This window comes from Vipera ursinii (genome assembly GCF_947247035.1).
Source record: "Vipera ursinii genome assembly, chromosome: 3".
NCBI lineage: Eukaryota > Metazoa > Chordata > Lepidosauria > Squamata > Viperidae > Vipera > Vipera ursinii.
In genome coordinates, this window is record NC_139516.1 from 8988666 (window position 1) to 9014914 (window position 26249).

At 42.4% G+C, this 26249-nt stretch overlaps 1 protein-coding gene across 1 annotated transcript in view; it reads right to left on the reverse strand.

Moving 5' to 3' along the window:
* Positions 1-1958: 1958 nt before the first annotated feature.
* Positions 1959-26249, reverse strand: part of LOC310637723 (uncharacterized protein) — a gene marked incomplete at both ends in the record, with an annotated part of 181023 nt that continues 156732 nt past the window's right edge. The window contains one exon of the mRNA XM_083358224.1: positions 1959-2552. Within this exon, the coding sequence (XP_083214350.1) occupies positions 1959-2552 (594 nt within the window). The remainder of the gene's footprint in view (positions 2553-26249) is intronic.

Here is a 26249-nt window from a genome sequence, read left to right on the forward strand (position 1 = left end):
AGGGCCCGCTCAGCGGCGCTTCGGAAGGCCCGAGTGGGCTCTGCCGCTTCGTCTCTGCGATCGCGCGCGAAGCCAAGCTGGGGATGCAGGCAGCCGGCAAAGGCTCGGCTTACGAGCCTCGCGGAAGATAAGCCACCCACTCGCGGGAGGAGCGGAGCGGGACGCCGCAGTGTCCACGTGGCTCCGCGCCGTGGTTAATCCCCGCTGCACCTGCGGCTGCCATGGCGGGGGAAAAGGAACGGCGGGTTAAGTTTTCGAGGGACGAGTTACTCGCCTTTTTTTTATTTCCCTCCACCCCACCCCACCCCACCCCGCTCGCTTCTTTTTCCCCAGGGAATCTGAAGCTACTTTGCGCACATCAAAAGCCTTGAGTATTTGCGGCTGAACTCTGAAAATCGCTGACCCGAAGGCAGCCCTCTCAAAGCACCAATCCAAACGGAAGCGGGGGGGGGCAGAGATTCATTCGCCCCGACCCACCTTTATTCAGGGAGGCGTGCATCACACGCCAATTTTTTTTATTTAGGGTTTTGATGAACACACGACAAGGGGAGCAATAGTCGTCCCTTGCATTCCTTTAAGCCAGTGGTGTAGCGTGGGGGGTGCAGGGGGGGCCGGGCGCAACATCTGGAGGGGCGCATTAGATGCATTTTACTTTAATTACATCAGTATTTTCATAACAAACAATACATGTGCTTAGGGGGTAAGGGTTTCTTTAACTAATCTAGTGGAAGAGACTCGAGTGTTAAAATCCACGGGTTAGGGGGCGCAAATTACTTGCCTTGCCCCGGGTGCTGACAACCCACGCTACGCCACTGGCCCCAACTTTTGGAATGACATGCCGGCCTTCACCGGCACCAACAACTACTCTCAAAAGCACACTCCCTTCATTCATGATTTTTCAGAAGCCACGCAACAATAGGCCACGTGACCTCCCAAGCCTCCAAAAAGGGTACGAGAAAGGGACATGCTTTTGTGCAGTTTTCAGGAGTTGTAAATGTCATAGGAGAGCGTTCTCCGAAGCTGCCTCGGGAAGTCTTGTACTCCTTAGGGCAGGGGTCCCCAACCTTGGCCACTTTATGACTTGCGGACGTCAACTCCCAGAATTCCTCAGCCAGCTGGCTGAGGAATTCTGGGAGTTGAAGTCCACAAGTCATAAAGTGGCCAAGGTTGGGGACCCCGGCCTTAGGGGATGGCTGGAGATGGCCTTTCTGAGTGGCAGTGATGGTGTTTCTCGTGTGTGTGTGTGTGTGTGTGTGTGTGTGTGTGTGTGTGTGTGTGAGAGAGAGAGAGAGAGAGAGAGAGAGAGAGAGAGAGAGAGAGATGCCAGCAGAGTTGAATTAGGCATTTTTAAAAATTTTGACACACCGATAAGTGGGGAACCCCTCATAATTTGCAAGGCCTCCTTGCGGTATGGTTGTTCTGTTTCTTTCTTTGTTTGTTTTGAGAATCATAGAATCACAGAGCTGGGAGAGACCTTGGAGGTCTTTCTCTAAGAGAGGAGACCTTGTACCATCCTGGTCAAATGGTTGTCCAATCTTTTCTTGAAATCCTCCAGTGATGGAACTGATCAGGAAATTCCACTGATCAGAAAATTCCTCCTTAGTTCCCAGTTGGATCTCCTTCTGATGAGCTGCCACCCATTGCTTCTTCTCCTGCCCTTGGATGCTATGGAGAATGAACCAATGCCCTCTTCCTTGTGATAGCCCTTCAATGACTGGAGGATGCTATCTTGTTTCCCCTGAACCTGCTCTTCACTAGCCTAAACATACATGGATCCCTTGGAATGGAATGGAATGGAATGGAATAGAATAGAATAGAATAGAATAGAATAGAATAGAATAGAATAGAATAGAATAGAATAGAATAGAATAGAATAGAATAGAATAGAATAGAATAGAATATTGTCATTCTCACATACACCTACTTTGCTTAAAGATTCCCAGGATCCACTGACAGCCTTAAACCCAACAGTCAAACCGGATGGGAAATAAATATTTGGAACAACAGATACATATGGAACAGCAAAGCCAAGAGATGCATCTAAAGTAAAACAGGTTTCTGAAAATAGAATAGAATAGAATAGAATAGAATAGAATAGAATAGGATAGGATAGGATAGGATAGGATAGGATAGGATAGGATAGGATAGGATAGGATAGGATAGGATAGGATAGAATAGAATAGAATAGAATAGAATAGAATAGAATAGAATAGAATAGAATAGAATAGAATAGAATAGAATAGAATAGAATAGAATAGAATAATAATGCAATGCAATGCAATGCAATGCAATGCAATGCAATGCAATGCAATGCAATGCAATGCAATGCAATAGAATAGAATAGAATAGAATAGAATAGAATAGAATAGAATAGAATAGAATAGAATAGAATAGAATAGAATAGAATAGAATAGAATAGAATAGAATAGAATAGAATAATGATAGGAGAGGAGAGGACAGAATAGAATAGAATAGAATAGAATAGAATAGAATAGAATAGAATAGAATAGAATAGAATAGAATAGAATAGAATAGAATAGAATATTGTCATTCTCACATACACCTACTTTGCTTAAAGATTCCCAGGATCCACTGACAGCCTTAAACCCAACAGTCAAACCGGATGGGAAATAAATATTTGGAACAACAGATACATATGGAACAGCAAAGCCAAGAGATGCATCTAAAGTAAAACAGGTTTCTGAAAATAGAATAGAATAGAATAGAATAGAATAGAATAGAATAGAATAGAATAGAATAGAATAGAATAGAATGGAATGGAATGGAATGGAATGGAATGGAATGGAATGGAATGGAATGGAATAGAATAGAATAGAATAGAATAGAATAGAATAGAATAGAATAGAATAGAATAGAATAGAATAGAATAGAATAGAATAGAATAGAATAGAATAGAAATACAATATTCTTTATTGGCCAAGTGTGATTGGACATACAAGGAATTTGTCTCCAGTGCATAAGCTCTCAGTATACATACAGGTGTTCAGTGCTTATAACACATGTTATAAGACACATTTGTCACTCAAGAAAAGATTTGTCTGGGATGATATAAGGACTCCTGCCTTATGAAAGACCTCCAAGGCCCCACTCAGCCCTATGATTCTATGATTCTCAGTTTTAGGCAGCAAAGGAGTGGGTTATTTTCAGCAGATGAAGGTGACCCTAGATAACGCTCAGTGGCCTCGCTAAAATCTGGGTCTTTGATTTACTGGCTGTAGAAGTGGTGATTATTCCTTTCCAGCCTGCAAAAAATGCAATACAGAGTGTTTGGCTTTGCTTGGAAGCAAACATAAATATGTTTATTTGAAAGCCGGGACACAATACCCAGCACTTAAAAACTACAGCAAATTAAATCTGAGTGTGTCATGCATTAAAAAAAATGAACAGCCTCATTTCTTTTTTACAGACAGGGTAACGGCTTTGCGCTAACGGCCAGTCTTTTTCCGACATTAGTCAGTGTGCCAGAGCCAAAATGCTGTCATGTGTGTTCTAATATTCATTAGTTTTCCTCGCTGAGCTACTTTAAATGTTATATGGCGTCTTTGAAGAGAAGAAGTAGGGTTTAAGTCAAATGAATCATTCTCCACTGCAACGTTGAGTATGTGGCTTAGGAGCTAGCCATCGGTATGGGATATACCACCTGGAATAGAAGTAAATAAAATACTGAAAACCTGAGGATCGAGGCTCTCGTGTTTTAAAATTTGTCTAGCTATCATGGCTAAAATATGTGTTCTCTCTTCAATGTATAGGTCAAAAATCCGCACAAAAATAAGCCATTTTGATCCCATTAACATTAAATCACAGTACAAATGCATACAACTGAGAGAATATCACCCAGGCTATCCCAGGCTAAATAAAATCATGTTTCAGCTGCTTTCTAGACCCCCCCCTAGGTTATTTCCAACTGTGTTCACGCCATTTTCCAACCAACATTTGTGGTCAGTGACTTAAAGCCTGCATTTCTGTCTTCACAACTCGCCTTTTCGGACTGTATATAGACATAAAGACATTTCTGCAATCCTGTGGCCAGCATTATGTCACTGAAATAGATCCAGGACATTACAGACCTATAAGCCTTACCTCAATACCTGGAAAGATTCTGGAAAAGATAATCAAACAACAAATCTTGTTGCTTGGGGGGGGCGAAAGCCCTAATAATAAGCAGGCATATACATAGAATGAAGGCTATTGCTAAGCACATTTGATTTGTGCTTAGATTGTAAGCCGCCCTGAGTCTTCGGAGAAGGGCGGGATATAAATGGGATTAAAATAAAATAAATAAATAAACAAAATCAGCGAACACCTTGATGCGAACAAAGTTATCAATAAAAGCCAACATGGGTTTATCAAAAACAGTACTGTTACCTTCCCACCAAAGTGGTACCTATTCATCTACTTGCATTTGCATGCTTTCGAACTGCTAGGTTGGCAGGAGCTGAGATGAGGACGGGAGCTCACCCCGTTGTATGGCGCTGGGTCTCGAACTGGAGCTGCCGGGTTTTCAGCCAACAAGCCCAGTGCCTTAACCATTGAGCCACCACGCAGCCCCACCTTTTCAGTATACAGTACATGAAAGGTGTTACAAATTAGAACTTGAGTTTTGCCATTTGAATTAGGAAAAATTACCATTAGATGTTAAAAATAAAAATAGCGGTGATGATATGGGGAAAAAATGGATTTAAATCTTTACATGTAATTTACATGTAATTTAAATCTTTACATGTACTGTTGAGAAAATCTTAACCAGCAAGCATACTTTGAACTTTATGGGAGAAACAAATCTAAATAAGGACTGTAACTTGATATAAGATGAGGCAACCAGAATGATTAGATAGCAAAGAAACATTATATTAATGTGATTGCTATTTCTAGGAATATTGCGGGGGGGAAATCATATATTTAACTGTTATTTATCAAAATAATAAGAACTGTATTATTTCAAGGTTTGCAAAGAAGACATTTTGAGGAAAAGGGGAAATCAACTCAATGTACTATGTGGATTATGGAAACCAATTGCTAATGATTTTTCTTTACAAATATAAACCCAGCAAACACACTGTTTACCAACTATTAAGTGATTTATGTTTAAAAAAATCAATAAAATATATGGGGGGAAAATAGCGGTCATGGAACTTGCATGAAGGCAACATTCCTTTGGGAGAAGAGTTTATTTTTCCTTAAAATTTGAAGCTGGATTGATGGAATATTTACCTGCTCATTAAGTATTTGTATGCTTCAGTTTGGTTTGGCTTATAGAGACAGTCCTCTGCTTATGACCATAATTGAGCCCAAAACCATGGTTGTAAATCATTGCAGTCATAAGTCAGTGCATCACTCCTCTCCAGAGTACTGGTAGTCCTCGACTTGCAACCATTCATTTAATGACTACTCAAAGTTACAACCGTTCTGAAAAAAGCGACTTAGGACCTATCCTCGCACTTATGACCATCAAAGCACCCCTACATGATCAACATTTGGGCACTTGACAACCGGCATGGATTCACAATGGTAGCAGCATCTCAGGGTCACATGATCATCATTTAAAAACTTCCTAGCCGACTTCGGACAAGCAATGTCAAAAGGAGAAGCTGAATTCACTTAACAGCTGCAGGGATTCATTTAACAACCGTGACCAAAAAAAACCCCAAAGGTTGTAAAATCACTTACCAACTGCCTTGCTTAACAATGAAAATTCTGGCTCCAGCTGTGTTCATAAATTGAGGATGACCTGTATTCTTAGGACTCCAGCATTAAAGCAGCAATATTCTTCCAATCCTATATCCTAAGTTTCTCCAAACTTATTATTATTAATAATAATAAAGTTGAAAGGCACTTTGGAGGTCATCTAGTCCAACCCCCTGCTCAGGTAGGAAACCCTATACCATTTCGGACAAATGGCTGTCCAGTGTCTTCTTAAAAACTTCCAGTGTTGGAGCATTCACCGCTTCTGGAGGCAGGTTGTTCCACTGGTTAATTGTTCTAACTGTCAGGAAGTTTCTCCTCAGTTCTAGGTTGCTTCTCTCCTTGATTAGTTTCCATCTGTTGCTTCTTGTCCTGCCTTCAGGCGCTTTGGAGAATAGCTTGACTCCCTCTTCTTTGGGGCAGCCCCTGAGATATTGGAACACTGCTATCATGTCCCCCCCTCATCCTTCTCTTCCTTAAACTTGTTGTTAGCTGTGAAGTCGTGTCCGACCCATCGCGACCCTATGGACAATGTTCCTCCAGGCCTTCCTGTCCTCTACCATCTTCTGGAGTCCATTTAAACTCTTGCCTACTGCTTCAGTGACTCCATCCAGCCACCTCATTCTCTGTCGTCCCCTTCTTCTCTTGCCCTCAATCTTTCCCAGCATTAGGCTCTTCTCCAGTGAGTCCTTCCTTCTCATTAGGTAGCCAAAGTATTTCAGTTTTAGCTTCAGGATCTGGCCTTCTAAAGACCAGTCAGGGTTGATCTCCTCTAGGACTGACCGATTTGATCGTCTTGCAGTCCAAGGGACTCACAGGAGTCTTCTCCAGCACCATAGTTCAAAGGCCTCAATTCTTTGGCGCTCAGCCTTTTTTATGGTCCAACTTTCACAGCCATACATTGCAACTGGGAAGACCATGTCCCCCCTCATCCGTCTCTTCATTAAACTAGACATACCCAATTCCAGCAACTGTTCCTTATATGTTTTAGCCTCCAGTCCCCTAATCATCTTTGTGGCTCTTCTCCACACTCTTTCTAGAGTCTCGACATCTTTTTTTTCTTCCACTTTTTTTACTGGGGCTAAAATTCCCATCTAGCACAGCCACGGACATGTTGGATTCTAGGAACTGTAACTCCAGCCTATCAGGATTAAATGAACCAGTGTTCTGACTCAGGAAAATTGAGCTGTTTCAGTATCTGCCAGATATTTTGTATGCCTGTGTGAAAAAAACTGTCATAGATCAGCTGAAATGAGAGCAACAGCCACTGAAGATTCAGAGAAATGATATAACCTTGAGAGCCAGAATCAGCAGCAGTTGTAAAAACAGAGATTTGATGAAGAGCGCAGGTCTGGATTAAGCCTCTTAATGAGAAACCGAAGGTCAAAGGGAGAAACACATCAAGCAGACACTGATCACAGAACCAAAAGGAATAAAGGCTTGTTGTTGTTGTTGTTTTAATTTTATTTCTTTCTGATAGTCAAGGAAGGATCAGACAAGAAATCTTTGCAGGCTGGATAGAAGGGTTGAGAATTCAAAGTGGAAATCAGGAACAGATTTACAGTCAAATTTAAAGCATGTATTGTGACTGGACCTACCAGAAGATACATTAAGAACAAAGAGGGGCTGTTTGGTCTAGTAGTTAAGGCACCAGGCTAGAAACTGGAAGACTGTGAGTTCTAGTCCCACCTGAACAGAACAGAACATAACAGAATAGAACTGGAAGGGACCTTGGAGGCCTTCTAGTCCAGCCCTCTGCTCAAGCAGGAGAATCTATACCATCTCAGACAAGTGACTGTCCAGTTTCTTCTTAAAAATCTCCAGTGGAGATTTCTGGAGGCGAGCTGTTCCGCTGGTTGATTGTCTGCATTGTCAGGAAGTTTCCCCTTAATTCCAGGCTGTGTCTCTCTTTGATCAGTTTCCAATCATTGTTTCTCGTGCTTCCCTCTGGTGCTTAGTGAATAATCTGATGCCCTCTTCTTTGTGACAGCCCCTAAGATACTGGAATACTTCTATCATGTCTCCCCTATTACTTCTTTTCTTTAGACTAGCCAAATCCAAGTCCTGCAAATGTTCTCCGTATGTTTTAGTCTCCAGTTCTTTGATCATCTTAGTTGCTCTTCTCTGATTTTTTTCCAAATTCTCAACATCTTTTTTGTGATAGGGTGACCAAAATTATCTGCAGTATTCCAGGTGTGCTTCTTACTAGGGTTTTATAAAGCAGTACTAATACTTCACGAGATCTTGATTCTATGCCTCTGTTTATACAGCCCAGGATTGTATTGGCTTTTTTGGTTGCTGCTGCCCATTGCTGGCTGCCCACTGCTGCCCAGTCGTCCACTAGGACTCCAAGGTCCCTCTCACAGTTACACAGTCAGGTCTCGCTCAATCTGTATTTGTTTCATTGATTTTTCTTGCCTAAATATAAAACTTTGCTTTTCTCCTCATTGAAACTGATTTTGTTGGACAGGGCCCATTGTTCAAGTTTCTCAAGATCTTTTGATATATCAGCAAGAAAATGTTAATGAATCTCAGAAAAAATTCTTTCTATGTTGAAATCAATCCAAGAGGCAATTGATTTATTTCATGATGAGACTAAAAACAACGCAAATGAGATAAAAGAACAATTTTCTTAAAAAAACCTACAAATCCAGACAATGACTACAAAGAAGGAACTAGTAACCAAGAAAACAGAAGGAAAATTAGAAGAAACTGATCCAAAGATGGAGGACCTAAAGTAAGGAATTAACAGACAGATACAGACAAACGAAAAATTAAAAGATGCTGTGATAACACCGGAAATGGAAAAGTTATCTTACTTGTCAAGATCTCAGAATACATTTGAGGATAAGAAAGAAGAGCTGATTGAAAAGATGATAAAGCTGATGGGAGAAATGCTGAATACTGAGAAACAAGAAATGAAAAGAAAAACTGAAGGAGAAGGACAGAGGCTGTTTAATGAATATAAATGGGTTGAGCATTCTTCCAAAAATACTTCAATCAAATTATCTTCCTCATTCCAAACAATATATACACAAACAGAGGAAGAATTACTTGATGATTCAAATGCACTGACTTGGAAAGTTATTTGGCAAAGGAAGAAAGCTAGAGTAAGACTGAAGAAAATACAGGTTTTGACCTATTAGATGGAATATTATACTATTAAACAGATGTTTGAATATGATTTAAAAAATAGATAACTGTTAGAAATAAAAGTATTATTATAATTAAAAGGATAGGATTTGTAACTAGAATATTATACTTTGTTATGAGATGGGAAATATGAAAATCCTCTCTACCTTGCTTTTTTGACTGCCTTTCTGTGCTCAGCCGTTCTTTCTAGTTGTCCTCAGTTGTCTTTAGCCATTGCTCCATCTTCAACATTCAGCCAGGTTCTTTCAAGCGGCCAGTCGGGTCCTCCGCTGCTCCGCCACCTCTGTCGTGCTGCCTCATTATCACCTGCAAGCCTCCCAGTCTGTTGCTCCCTCATCGCCACCTGCAAGCCTCCTGGTCCCTGCTGCTGCCAGCCGCCTCCTCTGCACTGCCCCCAGCTGCCGCACCAGTCTGTTGCTTCGCGCTGCTGCCAGCCGCCACGGGCTGAGTTACTTTGGTCCAATCACCAGGAGACTGAGAGTTCTAGTCCTGCCTTAGGTATGAAAGCCAACTGGGTGACTTTGCACCAATCAGTAGGAGATTGAGAGTTCTAGTCCTGCTTTAGGCATGAAAACCAGCTGGGGGAACTTGGTCCAATCACCAGGAGACTGAGAGTTCTAGTCCTGCCTTAGGTATGAAAGCCAACTGAGCGACTTTGGGCCAGTCCCTCTCTCCCTCAGCCCAACTGACCTTACAGAATTGTTGTTATGGGGAAAATAGGAGTAATAGATACGTTTGCCATCCTGAGTTTAAAATATTCAATATTGATATGAAATTAAATGTTAATGATAAATTAAATAAATTATTCAATTAAATAAATTATTCAATTAGTAATTTTAAAATGTGAAACATAAAATAAAATAAATAAATAAAATTAAATATGAAATATTAAAAAATAAAAGGTGGGCATAAGTATAATAATAAATGCAATAATATTTAATAAATATAATAATAATAATAATAATAATAATAATAATAATAATAATAATAATAATAGTAATAATAATAATAATAATAATAATAATAATAATAATAATAATAATAATAATAATAATAATAACAACAACAACAACAACAGCAGCAGTGGTAGTAGTAATAATCTAAAATTGTGCTATCATTTGACCCAAAGCCCACACGGATCCACCAAGCTGAACTCCACATTTTGTTGAACATACGTTTTTCCTATTCACCCCAGAATCTTTTGATACTTTGATATTATGATTATTACTACTTCGTTGTTTTGCATGCATGTAGACTGAGAATTTATGTACCAGAAATGAATTCCTTGTGTGTCTAATCACACTTGGCCAATAAAGTAGTCTATTTTGCATTGAAGAGGCCTGCAATGTCTTGGAATCAAGGGTTTGGGGTTGTTGTTTTTTTTCCCTACCCTTGGAGTGCCCTAATTATACAGCACATTGATTCTATAGTGCATTTCTGGACTGATCAACCTGAGTTCCTCTCCCAGAGGAAACATCATTTGCAACTGCACTTTTTTTTATCTTTCCAAAGTACTCCCTGGGTAAATAAAATGCACCTTTTTTTTTTCCCCTCTCTGGTTAGCTTGGGCTGAAGAAGAAGGTACGATGTCCAAGATGGCTGCCTGTTAAAATGTGCTGAAAGGAGGAAAAATAAACTTTATAGCCCGGTGATCAATGAGAAATCTTTCTCTGCTCTTCACCCTCAGAAAGACGCCGACAAACCTCAGAATCCTTTTATGTTAAGATGACCCCCTTGACCTTGGCGTAGCCCACAGCCGCCATATTTTCCCGTCCTCTCTTGCCATTAGAGTTGATGAATTAGTAAGACTGGAGACAGTGGTATCTCACCAATGACCGTCCGTCAGGAAATCAAGCCCAAACGTTAAACAATGTGCTAAGATAATAACGATGAAGATGAATAACACTTTTTTTTCCGATATAAAGGAGCTTGTTGCAAATCCAAAATTAATTAGAAAGGTGAAAGATATGTTACCAGTATCACTGTACAACTCAGGGCCTTTTTCTCCCAACTGCTACCGTATTATTTTAAAAGATGTACCCTTCACTAAATGGTCTCCGAGAGTTTGCTTAAGAAGAGATTGCATAGCTAGGGGTGATCTTAAAAATATATACGCCTTTTTCCTTGGAACAGAATTGCCCAAATCCTCTTAGCAATAGCAATAGCACTTAGACTTATATGCCACTTCACAGAGCTTTACAGCCCTCCCTAAGCAGTTTACAGAGTCAGCCTATGGCCCCCAACAACCTGGGTCCTCATTTTACTGACCTCGGAAGGATGGAAGGCTGAGTCAACCTTGAGCCAGTGAGATTCGAACTGCCGAATGGCTGGCAGCTGGCAGTCAGTAGAAGTAGCCTGCAGTACTGCATTCTAACCACTGTGCCACCACAGCTCTTAGGTTAATCTCCTAGTAAGTCCTATTTATTCATTTATTTGTATCCCAGCTTTATTATTTTTACAAGTAACTCAAGGTGGTAAACATATCCAATAGACCTTCCTCCTCCTATTTTTCCCACAACAACCCTATCGGGTGGGATGGACTGAGAGAGAGAGACTGGCCCAAAGTCACCCAACTGGCTTTGATGCTTAATGCAGGACTAGAACTCACCATCTCCTGGTGATTGACCCAAAATCACCCAACTGGTTTCCATGGCTAAGGCGGGACTAGAACTCAAGGTCTTCTCTTTTCGAACCTAGTGCCTTAACCACTAGACCAAACTGGCTCCCTGTATGTAGTTATTAATGAAATATATTAATATGTAATTAAGTATGAAATTATTTTACTATGGCTTTGCATTACAGTATAAGGACGCGGTGGCTCAGTGGGTTAGGACGCTGAGTTTGTTGATCAGAAGGTCGGCAGTTTGGCGGGTCGAATCCCGAGTGCCACGTAACAGAGTGAGCGCCTGTTACTCGTCCCAGCTTCTGCCAACCTAGCAGTTCGAAAGCACGTAAAAATGCAAGTAGAAAAATAGGGACCACTACGGTGGGAAGGTAACAGTGTTCCGTACGCCTTTGGCGTCTAGTCGTGCCGGCCACATGACCACGGAAGACGTCCTCAGACAAACGCTGGCTCTTCGGCTTTGAAACGGAGATGAGCACCGGCCCCTAGAGTCGGAAACGACTAGCACACATGTGGGGGAACCTTTACCTTACCTTGCATTACAGGGATCAGCAACCATTTCCCATAGTGGATGTTTTCTGGCACTATGTATCAACCAAGTTTTCTTGAGATTTCAGTCCATTCAGATCTCAACCCAAAGTTCATGACATATAAACATTTTCCTGTGGGATTTGTCAAAATTACAACGTTGTGGTGTTTCTTTGTGTTGATCTTTAAATTAATTTTTTACTTAATGGGGAGGGGAAAGGAAAGTCTCCTAGAGGTTATTTTAAGGGTGTTGCTGGTACCTCAGCACTACAGGTGTCCATTGTTAACCCTGTCTTATATGGTGATCAAGCATTATAAGCTGGAGGTGTGCGTAATATTACATAATATTTTGAGCACAGAAGCAATTCCTTGTGGTCCCGAAGAGGTCCAGCCTCAAAAACAGACTCATTTCACACTTAGAAAACATCTGTTACATTTGAAATGAACTCTTTCAAAATTGGATGATGGAACATTTTACAAGCCCCTATTTTATACTAATTTCTATATCCTATATTTAAAAAAGGATGCTTCCTTCAGCATAGATCTTATGAGTTCCTGCCCTGAGAAAAAGCTTAAGCAGATACAGTAAATTTGAAATCCGGCTCTGCATCGGTTATTCCTACAAAATGTTTAAATCATGATTCGGGGTGGGGGGGGACTGAAAGCATCCAGACATGCTGGGAAGCTCATATTTTTCATAACATAAGGATACATTTTCAGGAGTTGCTTCTTCATTTTGCAATTAACCTTCAGGTTTCTCGTTCAAGTAAGTGAGACTTAGGTGTGGCCAGATGCAAACAGTCCTTATAATAATAACAATAAAGTGGGAAGGGACCTTGGAGGTCATCTAGTCCAACCCCCTGCTCAGGCAGGAAACCTTATACCATTTCAGACAAATGGCTGTCCAGTCTCTTCTTTAAAACTTCCAGTGTTGGAGCATTCACTGCTTCTGGAGGCAGGTTGTTCCACTGGTTAATTGTTCTAACTGTCAGGAAGTTTCTCCTTAGTTCTAGGTTGCTTCTCTCCTTGGTTAGTTGCCATCCGTTGCTTCTTGTCCTGCCTTCAGGGGCTTTGGAGAATAGCTTGACTCCCTCTTCTTTGTGGCAGCCCCTGAGATACTGGAACACAGCTGTCATGTCACCCCCTTAGACCTTCTTTTCATTAAACTGGACATACCCAATTCCAGCAACCGTTCCTTATATGTTTTAGCCTCCAGTCCCCTGATCATCTTTGTTGCTCTTCTCTGCACTCTTTCTAGAGTATCAGCATCTTTTTTACGTCGTGGTGACCAAAACTGGTCACAGTATTCCAAGTGTGGCCTTACCAAGGCATTGTAAAGTGGTATTAATACTTCACATGAACTTGATTCTATCCCTCTGTTAATGCAGCCTAGCACTGTGTTGGCTTTTTTGGCAGCTTGACTTACAACCATTTGTTTAGTGACCGCTCAAAGTCACAACAGCACTGAAAAAAAAGTGACTTAGGACCGTTTTTCACAGTTATGACCATTGCAGCATCCCGTGGGCACATGATCAAAGTTCATATCTTGGCAACTTGTTCATATTTATGACGGTTACAGTGTCCCATGGTCATGTGATCATCTTTGCATCCTTCTACCAGCAGTCAATGGGGAAGCCAGATTCACTTAACAACCATGCTACTCATTTAACAACTGCAGTGATTCACTTAACAAGCGTGGTGAAAAAAGTCGTAAAATGGGGCAAAACTCACTTAACAACTCTTTGCTTAACAACAGAAATTTTGGGCTCAGTTGTTGTCATAAGTCGAGGAGTACCTGTACATTTTCACCATCTCCCTCCAAACAATTAAATATCCCCTCCTCTCAAAATAAAAAGGAAGAAGGACGGATCTTTCTCCTATCCCAAATGGTGTTTGTTTTCTTCCCACGTCTTTCTTAACAGGGCAGAAAGAAGAGATTTCGCATACTTCTCTCCCAGAATAGAAGGATAGAGTGATATATTTAAAAAAAATTAAAAAATCGAAACAGCTCAGCCTCATCAATTCTTTCATCCAGCAGGATTTTGGACGGGTGATAAAAATAAAACCAAAACCAACAAAAAAATGGGTTGTACTGCTTGAAAAGAATGCTGAATCTCAAATCAGGTGACAGGAACATCTTCAAGCTATGATTAAAGAAGACAGCTTGTAGGCTATTTTATTAGGACGGCATTCGTTAAAAGTTCTTGCAAACGATATTGTCGGTGTAAACTGTGAGAGGCAAAGTTGCAACCCTTCTCCTGGTTCACACAACTCTGTTTTTCTAGAAGGCGTGCCTGTGCAATCAGAGATGGGATTTAATGGAAAAAATTCTTACCACAAGTGATCTTTTTGATTGAAGTGAAGAGGGAGCACATAGCAAAAACAGCCACCAAATTAAACCCCTCTGTTATGCATAGTTTGGGATAGGTGAACAAATCTTGATTGATTGATTGATTGATTGATTGATTGATTGATTGAATGAATGAATGAATGAATGAATGGACTGCTCTTGAGGACCCGATTGGAAGATCATTTAAATAATAGCCCCCTCAGGAATGTTCCACAAATGGTTCCACCTTTCCGGCATTTAGGATGTGGGTGAAAATAACCCCCTCTCTTATAGGGTTTGGAATAGATTAGAGATCTTCAAACTTGGCAACTTTAAGACTTGTGGACTTCAACTCCCAGAATTCCTCAGCCAGCAGGGTCTTCAAACGTGGTAACTTTAGGATTTGTGGATTTCAGCTCCCAGAATTCCTCAGCCAGCCAGGGAATAGATGCTCCTCAGTAGCTGACATAACTGGAAGAAGAAACAGCTTTGATTTGATTAGACCAAATGTACAAATTAGCTGAAACCTGTCTCAAAACCAGTAACTGAAAGAAGGATCTAGAAGTCCAAGCGGAAAATCCCTTAAATATGAGCCAGCAGTGTGCGGCAGAAGCTGAAAAAGCCACTGCAATCCTAGGTGGCATGAACAGAGGGACAGAATCAAGACCACGTGAAGTATTAGTACCGTTTATGAATCTTTAGTAAAACCAAATACTTTTGGTCACCATCTTATTAAAAAGATGCAAAGGTTCTGGAAAGAGTGCAGAGAAGAACAACAAGGATGATTATGGGGACTGGAGGCTAAAACTTAGGAAGAACGGTTACAGGAATTGGGTATGTCTAGCCTAGTGAAAAAAAGGACGAGGGGTGACATGATACCAATGCTCCAATATTTGAGGGGCTGCCACAAACAAGAGGGGGGGTCAACCTATTCTCCAAAGCACCTGAAGGCAGAACAAGAAGTAACAGATGTAAACTATTCAAGGAGAGAAGCAACCTAGAACTAAGGAGAAACTTCCTGACAGTTAGAACAATTAATCAGCTGCCTCCAAGTTGTGGGTGCTCCATCACTGGAGGTTTTAAAAAAGAGATTGAACAGTCATTTGTCTGAAATAGCATAGGGTCTCCTGCTTGAGCAGTGGAATAGAATAGAATAGAATAGAATAGAATAGAATAGAATAGAATAGAATAGAATAGAATAGAATAGAATAGAATAGAATAGAATAGAATAGAATAACAGATTTGGAAGGGACTTTGGAGGTCATCTAGTCCAACCCCCTGCTCAGGCAGGAAACCCTATACCATTTCAGACAAATGGTTGTCCAGTCTCTTCTTAAAAACTTCTAGCGTTGGAGCATTCACAACTTCTGGAGGCAGGTTGTTCCGCTGATTAATTGTTCTAACTCCAAGGTCCCTTCCAACTCTGTTATTTTGTTATTCTAACCTCTAAGTTCAAACCTTAGTTACAAATGCAGTCTCCTTGCAGAGAGCAGGAGAGGCAGGTTGTAAATGCTAAGAAGTTGCAGAAACATATTTTACACGCAGTTGCAGATTTTCCTTTTCAGTTGTGATGTTCCTGTTTTAATGCCTGTTTGGTTTAGACTAGGAGATCCTGAGTTCTAGTCCTGTCTTAAGCACCCAAACCAGCTGGGTGACCTTGAGGCAGTCATTCTCCCTCAGCCCTAGGAAGGAGGTGTGGGAAGTCAGCCCCGCCCCCCAGAAAAACAAATATTTTTGGAAATATTTAAAAGAAAGAATCAAAATCACGTGAAGTACTAATACCACTTTACAATGCCTTGGTAAGGCCACACCTGGAATACTGCATCCAGTTTTGGTCACCATGATGTAAAAAAGATGTCGAGACTCTAGAAAGAGTACAGAGAAGAGCAAGAAAGATGATTGGGGGACTGGAGGCTAAAACATATAGGGAACGGTTGCTGGAATTGGGTATGTGTAGTTTAAAGAAGAGAAGGGTGAGGGGTGACATGATAGCAGTGTTCTAATATCTCAGGGGCTACCACGAAGAAGAGGGAGTCAAGCTATTCTCCAAAGCACCTGAAAGCAGGACAAGAAGCAACGGATGGAAACTAGTCAAGGAGAGAAGCAACCTAGAACTAAGGAGAAACTTCCTGACAGTGAGAACAATTAACCAGTGGAACAACCTGACTCCAGAAGTGGTGAATGCTCCAACACTGGAAGTTTTTAAGAAGAGACTGGACAGCCATTTGTCTGAAATGGTATAGGGTTTCCTGCCTTAGCAGGGGGTTGGACTAGATGACCTCCAAGGTCCCTTCCAACTTCTTCTTCTTCTTCTTCTTCTTCTTATTATTATTATTATTATTATTATTATTATTATTATTATTATTATTATTATTATTATTATTATTATTATTTCCATAAAAGATTTAAAGGCAGAAATCAACTCCACCTGCCCAAGTCTCTCTGTCCCAAACAGAAACCAAGTCTGCAGAATTGCAGATGATAATCTTGTCAGAAAGACTGGAGTCAGGAAACTGGGATTAGGAAGAAAGATCCCTAAAATCAGCACCAAAAATCTAAGAATCATCAGCCCCAGCCCCAGGGAAGCAGGATATGACCTTTGGGACATAATAGGATTAACCCACCACCATCAGAATACCAGAAAGGCACACTCAGACTCAGGTCAAAGTTCATGCCACAGGAATAACTCCAAACAAAAGGCTCCAGAGGGTATAAAAACCCGCTCCCTACATGTGCTCTCTCTCTTTTTTCTTCCAGAGCCATCTTCCTGTCTGGCTCTCCTCTTCAATAAACCACAACCTTCTTTCTAAAGCAGTCGCCATGTTGTTTATTCCCAGCTTGGACTGAACCATGATGAAGACTTTTCCTTCAACAGAGGTAATGGCAAACCACTTGTGAAATGTTGCAAAGAACCCTGCAGGGGCTAATACAAGCAGTTGCCAGGAGTCGACGCTGACTCAAAAGCCCAAGAAATAAAATAAACCTCTGTTTTAGCCTTTCTTTATTGTTTTCATGCTTTCCCCCATTGACGGTGTTGGAAAATGGGCAGTTGTTAAGTGAGACATTTGTGAAGTGAATTTTGCTCCATTTTACGACCTTTCTTGCCACACTTATTAAGTGAATCACTGCAGCTGGTAAGCTGGTCCCTTGGCTGTTAAGTGAATCTGGCTTCCCCATTGACTTTGCCTGTCAGAAGGTCACAAAAGGAGATCAGGTGACTTTCGGACACAGCAACGGTCATAAATATGAACCAGTTGCCAAGCAACTGAATTTTAGATCACGTGACCATGGGGGGTTGCTGCAAAGGTCACAACTGTGAAAAACGGTCATAAGTCACTTTTTCCAGTGCTGTTGTAACTTTGGACAGTCACTAAACAAATTGTTGAAAGTCGAGGACTTCCTTAGGAAAATCACTTGCAACCTAAGAGGCGAAGAGAAATAACTGCTCTCTCCCTCCCCTTTTTTTCTTTTCTTTTCTTTTTTTCTAAATGTGAAGAAATGAAAGATTGTAAGATTATGGTAGACATGAATCTAATTGTTCATCTAACCTTTAAAATACCTTGGAAGAGGTTCCCATCAAAATCTTTACCTCAGGTTACAGATTGGAAGTAATGGGGCCATTAAAACCCCATGAAACTCTGTCTTTTAACATTTAAATGGAGTGTAAATGAGTGAGGGGCATCCTAATTGGAGGGGCTTTTTTTCCCCCCTGGGCAAGGGACAAAACTGCTGAGTCAGGCTTACTCTGCGCTTCCTCCAAACGGCAGCAAATGAGCTGGATGGTAAATGAGAAGAGGATGGAGCAGTGGCAGATGTGCCAGAGGCTGGTCTTAATTCAAGGAGAAAACATTTGGTTTTGATCATAAAAAAAAGGCTTCAGGACCCAGATCAGGAGCAACAGCGGAGCTGACCTTTGCTGCTGCATCAGAGTTAAACAGGACTTGAAGCCAGAACTTTTCCTTTTAGGACTGATGGATCAACACTTAGAAAAGAACCACGGAAGATGATTTTAATACGGAATAATAGAGTTGGAAGGACCTTCTAGAGGTCTTCTAGACCAGGGGTGTCAAACTCAATTTCATTGAGGGCCGCATCAGCATTGCGGTTGCCCTTAGGGGGCCGGGTGGGTGTGGCCAGGGTGGGCATGGCCTACTCGGTGGGCGTGGCTAGAGTGCGTATGGCCTACTGGATGGGCATGGCCAGCTCTACATTGTTGGCATCAAGGGTGCCTATGGGGGCCTGGGCAGGAGTGGGACAGATCTGGGGGTCTCTGGAGGAAGGAGGGTCTCTGGGCCAGGGCCAAGGCAGTGCGGGCCATTCCCTCACTCTTTCCAGGATGGCTTCGCGGGCCGCATGAAACCACTTCGCGGGCCGGATCCGGCCCCCGGGCCTTGTGTTTGACATGTCTGTTCTAGACCAACCCCCTGCTGGAGCAAGAAACCCTACACCAGCCTGGCTGGGGAATTCTGGGAGTTGAAATCCACAAGTTATAAAAGGGCCAAGTTTGAAGACCCCTGCCCTATACTATTTTACACAAATGGATGTCCAGGCCCTTCTTAAAAGCCTCCAATGATGGAGCACCCACAATTTCTGGAGGCAGGCTGTTCCACTGGTTAATCGTTCTCGCTGTCAGGAAATTTCCCCTTAGTTCTAGGTTGCTTCTCCCTTTGATTAGTTTCCATCCGTTGCTTCTTGTCCTGCCTTCAGGTGCTTTGGAGAATAGCTTGACCTGCCCCCCCCCCCTCTTCTTTGTGGCAGCCCCTGAGACATTGGATTGATATACTGCTATCAGATAATCCCTGTCTTATGACCACAGCTGGCTTTCATGCTTAAGGCGTGGCTAAAATTCAATGCCTCCTGGTGTTTGGCCCAAAGTCACCCAGCTGGCTTTCATGCCAAGGTGGGATTAGAACTCACCACCTTCTGGGGATTGGCCCAAAATAACCCAGCTGCTTTCATAGCTAAGGCAGAACTTGAACTTCGGATCTCCCGCTTTATCTTGATAATGTCATGCATTCCTCAGCACCTTCCAGGGTAAAGGAATATTAAAATCTCCAAATGTCGGGGGGTGGGGGTGTTGCAATCAAACCCTACCCATTTTACATACGCAGTGATATTGCACCCCTGAACAAAAGGTTGGGGTCCCATGGCAACACTGCAACCAACAACTTGCAGACTTTGACCTTCCTCTGGGGGCATCCATGTTCGCATTCCTCCAGAAATGGTGTGGGCCTCAGGGCAGGGGTTAGACTGGCAGTGCCCTCTGATCTGCCCTCTGCTTTTTCTTTCCATTCTCCTGTCTTCACCAAGTTTCTGGATATTCTCCTTACTCAGATTCCCATCCTCCAGCCTTCCTGCCTGCTCAGCAAAACTGTTTCTCTCTTCACATCTTTCTCTGATAGATCGGATCCTGCCTAAGACCCACAATTTCAGCCCAGGGTCACATACATTTTCTCGAGCAATTAGAATGTTCATCACTGTTCGATGACATTACATTTATCGGTGGAGGAAGTAGCTTAGTTGTAGTGGGGACTTTATTTCAGCGATGATAGATGCTTTTTTATTCAAGGTAATAAATGCCCTGATCTTTCCTTATTGGCTGAGGAAAGCTTTCTGATTTGGCTTCTCAGACACGGCTGCTTGATCGGCATTTTATTATTTCGACATTGTTCTACACAGGCTGGGTCGATAGGACTTTCACCCATCCAGACATAGCCCAATGAAATTACAAAACTACAGGATAACAGAGTTGAAAGGGACCTTGGAGATCTTCTAGTCCAACCCCCTGCTCAAGCAGGAGAGCCTATACTAGGGGTAGGCAACCATGGCTCTTTTATGACTTGTGGACTTCAACTCCCAGAATACCTGAGCCAGCATGGCTCAGCTTGGAAACCTCTCCCTTTCCCCTAAGCATGGCTGGCTCAGGAATTCTGGGAGTTGAAGTCCACGAGTCATAAAAGAGCCACGGTTGCCTACCCCTGATCTAGGGCATTTCAGTGTATTAGTGAAGCATTACCTCAGGGATAGGCAACCTTGGCTCTTTTATGACTCGTGGACTTCAACTCCCAGAATTCCTGAGCCAGCAGAGCTCAGCTTGGAAACCTCTCCCTTTCCCCTCAGCATGGCTGGCTGAGGAATTCTGGGAGTTGAAGTCCAGGAGTCACAAAAGAGCCAAGGTTGCCTACCCCTGGCCTATACCATTCCAGACAAATGGCTGTCCAATCTCCAGTGATGGAGCACCCGCAACTTCTGAAGGGAACCCGTTCCATTGCTTAATTGTTCTCACTGACAGGAAATTTCTCCTTAATTCTAGATTGGGTCTCTCTTTAATTATCTTCCACCTGTCATTTCTTGCCCTTCCTTCGGGAGCTTTTGCAAATAGGCCAAACTGATATTGAGTCACCCATAATCCTTCTTTTTGTTAAACTAGGTTAGACATACCCAGTTTCTGCAACTGTTCATCATATCTCAGGGGCTGCCACAAAGAAGAGGGAGTCAAGCTATTCTTCAAAGCACCAGAAGGCAGGACAAGAAGCAATGGATGGAAACTAATCAAGGAGAGAAGCAACCTAGAACTCAGGAAGAGTTTCCTGACAGTTAGAACAATTAATCAATGGAACAACCTGCCTCCAGAAGTTGTGAATGTTCCAACAGTTCTTAATGACTGGACAGCCATTTGTCTGAAATGGTACAGGGTTTCCTGCCTGAGCAGGGGGTTGGACTAGATGACTTCCAAGGTCCCTTCCAACTCTATTATTATTATGATTGGATTATGATTATTTCTTTTAGCCTCCAGCCCCCATAGTCATCTTTGCTGCTCTTCTTTGCACTCTTTCTAGAGTCTCAACATCTTCTTTGTATCTTGGTGAGCAAAAGTGGACCTAGTACCCCACGTGTGGTCTGATCAGTTCAATTACAAAGTGTAAATTAGGAGTGGATATTAAAAGTGCAGATAATCCTTGACTTATAACAGTTTAGTGACAGTTCAAAGTTGCAATGGCACTGAAAAAAAGTGACTTATGGCCATTTTTTACAATTGTGACTGTGGCAGCATCTCCATGGGCACATGATCAAAATTCGGACACTAGACAACTGGCTTATAGGTATGATGGCTGCAGTGTCCCTGGGTCACGTGTTACCCCTTTGCGACCTTCTGACAAGGAAGGCCAATGGGGAAGGCAGATTCACTTAACAATCGTGCAACGAACTGAACAACTGCAGGGATTAACAACTACGGCAAGAAAGTTAATAAAATAGGGCACATGAATTTCGAGTTCAATTGTGGCTGTAATTTGAGGACTACCTGTAGTATGAAAACAAGTGTGAAAAAAAATCAAATTCCTTTCCTGAAGAGCAGAAGGCATCAAATAAAAAGACATCAGGAAATGTCAAGGGGTTGCCCAAGACTGCACATGGTCAAAAAAGTGAAAATGATGATCACACCAACACAAGCAAGGTTCTGCTTATATCTACATAAAAAAATCAGCGGGGGTGGGGGGTTGCTTTGATCTCACTGCCACGACTGCCATCTTGATTTTTTTCAACCATGCCCTTCAGAGCTTTGATGTGTTGGGAGCCCCACCCACTGCAGTGGCATTGATTATGCAGCTGTCCCTGCCATCTTGACTTTTTTGACCTCCTTCCCCTAGCAGCCACCCTGTACCAATGCACCTCTTCAAAACCATAAACAGCTATAGGAATCACCCCAAATTCTGGCCCAGTGGATTTGCCAGGGATGAAGCAGGCTTCAAACCAAAAGCTTGGGGACCCCTTCGTCTTTCGGTGGAAGTCATTTAAAATTCACTTTGAAAAAGGCTGACGAAGCCTCTTACTCTCGTTCTGACGACTCTGACCTTTCATCATAATCTCTCAGCCGGCTGACACGAAGAATTGCAGGTGGAGTTTTGCATCTCCAGCTATTCTCCAGCGTGATAATGGTCATTTTATCATTCGGGGAAGTGACTGGATCCCAGAATGATGGTATCTAAAATCATTTCCACGTTTATTTTAAGTCATTGGTAGAAGCAGGAGGGCAGCTGAAGAAAGTTTGTGAAAGAATAAAGAGTGATGTTATTATTATTATTATTATTATTATTATTATTATTATTATTATTATTATTATTATTATTATTTACAATGCAGTGGCTCAGTGGGTTAGGACGCTGAGCTTGTCGATCAGAAGGTCGGCAGTTTGGCAGGTCGAATCCCGAGTGCCGCATAACAGAGTGAGCGCCTGTTACTCGTCCCAGCTTCTGCCAACCTAGCAGTTCGAACGCACGTAAAAATGCAAGTAGAAAAATAGGGACCACTGCGGTGGGAAAGTAACAGAGTTCCGTGCGCCTTTGGCGTCCAGTCATGCCGGCCACATGACCACGGAGACGTCTTCGGACAAGCGCTGGCTCTTCGGCTTTGAAACGGAGATGAGCACCGGTCCCTAGAGGCAGAAACAACTAGCACGCATGTGCGGGGGAACCTTTACCTTTGCCTTTACTTGTCCTGTCTTCCATGCGTTCTGAAATGGCATTTAGATATTTGATCCCAAGGCTTGAGTTTCCAGCTTCTCTTACACAAGAATATAGTTTGTCTGTGTGCAACATGAACAACAGCAACAAAATATGCTGTTGAAACTGCTGATTTCACTGGTATTGCCTATTATTGATATTCAGTTATGTAGGGTGATTCTAGAACTTTATGATTTTAAGGGTTCAAAATTAAATGCAGCCAATTTGGTCAAATGGTTACAGTGCTGGGTGGTAGCCGACTGGGTGACTTTGGGCCAATCACCAGGAGACGGTGAGTTCTAGTTCCTCCTTAGGCATGAATCTGGCTGGTTGACCTTGGGCCAGATACTCTATCTTAGCCCAACCCACCTCACAGGGCTGTTGTTGTGGGGAAAAATAACAGAAGGAAAGAGATCCGGTCGTCCTTGACTTATGACCGGAATTGAGCCCAAAATTTCCACTGCTAAGCAAGATAGCTATTAGGTGAGATTTGCCCCCGTAGTTTTAAGTTAGTAACATGGTCACTGTAGTAACCATGTAGTAACATGGTTATTAAGCGAATCTGGCTTCCCCACTGACTTTGCTGGTCAGAAGGTCACAAAAGGGGATCACAGGACCCCGGAACGCTGCAACCGTCATAAATACATGCCAGTTGCCAAGCACCTGAATTTTGATCACCTGACCCTGGGGAGGCTGCGATGCTTGTAAAAACAGTCAGAAGTCACTTTTTTCAGTGTAGTTGTAACTGAACCATTCAAGCAATGGTTGTGAAGAGTCTACCTGTATTAAGTTCTGTTCCTTATACAAACAATCAAGGCAGGATATAAATAATTCCAGTTAAGTGGGAACCTGGGACAAAGCCCATTGGCAAATCCGGAGGATTTTCTCCCGAGGAAACAGACATGGGACTAGCTTCTCCCAGACCCAGAGGATTTACAAAGGGATAGAGAAAATGAACTTCACACCAACCGCCATGACTGATTTTCCCCCAAGATCAAGAACAAAGATTCTGTTGATCTGACACATCAGCCTGTCCCCAAATGGGAAAAGATGTGTATACACAGCATAGAGAGTCCAAGCTGTTTAGGAACTCTTTCTGTGGCTGGAACAAACACATTTCTTGGAAGTGACCTTCTCACCCAAAATCAGAGAGCTGCAAATGCATATGCCTCTCTCTCTCTCTCTCTCTCTCTCTCTCTCTCTCTCTCTCTCTCTCTCTCTCTCTCTCTCTCTCTCTCTCTCTCTCTCTCTCTCTCTCTCTCTTTCCCTCCCTCCTTCTCTTTCTCTCTCCCTCTGTCCCTCCTTCTCTCCCTCCCTCCCTCTTTCTCTCTCTCTTTCTTTTTTCTCCCTCCCTCCCTCTCCCTCCCTCTTCTCTCTCTTTCTCTCTCCCTCTCTCCCTTCTCCCCTCCCTCCCTCTTTCTTTTTCTTTCTCCTTCTCTCTCTCCCTCCTTTCTCTCTCTCTCTCCCTCCCTCTTTCTCACCCTCTTTCTCTTTTTCTTTCCCTCTTTCTTTCTCTCTCTTTCCTTCTTTCTCTTTCTCTCTTTCTCTCTCTCTCTCTCTCTCCCTCCCTTTGTCTCTTTCCATCCCTCCTTCTCTTTCTCTCTCCCTCTGTCCCTCCTTCTCTCCCTCTTTCTCTCTCTCTTTCCTTTTTCTCCCTCCCTCTCTCCCTTCCTCTTCTCTCTCCTTCTCTTTCTCTGTCCCTCTCTCCCTTCTCCTCTCCCTCCCTCTTTCTTTTTCTTTCTCCTTCTCTCTCTCCCTCCTTTCTCTCTCTCTCTCCCTCCCTCCTTCTCACCCTCTTTCTCTTTTTCTTTCCCTCTTTCTTCCTCTCTCTTTCCTTCTTTCTCTTTCTCTCTTTCTCTCTGTAGGAAGCTGCATAGACCCTGCATTGCAGTCTCCGCAAGGGGAATTAATTCTGCCCTCACCTCCTGACCCAAAGGTGGGAAGAGGGCCAGCAGGGTTGTATGGATAGAAATTGAGAGGCCTGAATAATAGTCCCATAAAAATAAAACCATCACCATTTCTGATAGAAAGTTGCTGGGTTCATCATTGGTTTTTTTTAAGGGAAATGAGTTTCTTCAAACTGCACAGATAGGTTATATGCAAGGAACAGTTACTCTGCAAGGGTGCAGAGAATGGGCAGGCAATCTTATTGTGCAAAGGATGTCCCTTTGTAAAAATGGCAGTATTTGCTCACAGTACTGTCCTTTTTTTTTATTGAAAAGTTTTAAAATACAATTTTCCTTTGAAAAAACCCCCTTCCCCCTCCCTCCTCCCCTCCCTACCTCCCCCCTATCTCCCCCCCTCCCCCTCTCCCTCCTCCCTCCCCTGCCTCCCCCCCCTCTACTTCCCCTCCTCCCCCCCTCCCCCCCCCCGACTTCCCAGAGCAAAATACAAGGTATATATCTAAAAAGCAATCATAAACAATCATATACTAACAATTATAAACTCTAAAATCCATCACTCTCTAGCTTATATAGAGTAAACCAATCCTTAACAATACTAAATATGTATAAAAAACTAAAATAAAAGAAAACTAGCATCATTCCCATCTATGTTCTTCCACAATTCACTATTACCTAGACATATTCTCACTTACACATCACAAGCACCTATCCCTATTAACCTCTCTAGCCAAAATAGGCTATAATAGATAGTTCTTACACAAATTAACCCGCATTAACCCACAAAACTTTCTTCCTCTTCCTCTGTAGTAAATTGTCCATTAATTCCAAATTGAACATTCTGTTACCAGACATATCATCCCAAAACTCTTAAAAACACAACTACCACTTGACTATAAGTATATTGTGGAAGTTCCATAGATTTCTACTGGTCTTATTTCTTTTTTGAGCGTTTTAAGGCAGCACGCGTCACCCTCTGTTCTCTAGGATCATCCAAAAGAGTTGCAGCTTGATCTCCTCCTGTACCCTTCTCGTCTATCTGTCCATCTTCATCCTCTTGATGTTCTCCTTCTCCAGATCCCTCTGCAGCTCACAGTACTGTCCTATGTCTAAGTGTTGTATGGCTGTATTATTATTATTACTATCCTTCTCATCTTTTTTTATTTTTTATTTTTTTATTTTAATTCCATTTATATCCCGCCCTTCTCCGAAGACTCAGGGCGGCTTACAAGCTTAGCAGTAGCCTTCATTCTATGTATATGCCTGCTTATTAGGGCTTTCACACACACCCCAAGCGGCATTATTACAAAGTCAGTATTACAAATTGCCCCCAACAATCTGGGTCCTCATTTTACCTACCTCGGAAGAATGGAAGGCTGAGTCAACCTTGAGCCTGGTGGGATGCGAACCTGCACTAATTGCAGGCAGCTGGTGTTACTTAAGGAGGCATTAGCCCACTGCTCCACCAAGGCTCTTCTCTACTACCACCCTTATTGGCATCATTATTATGA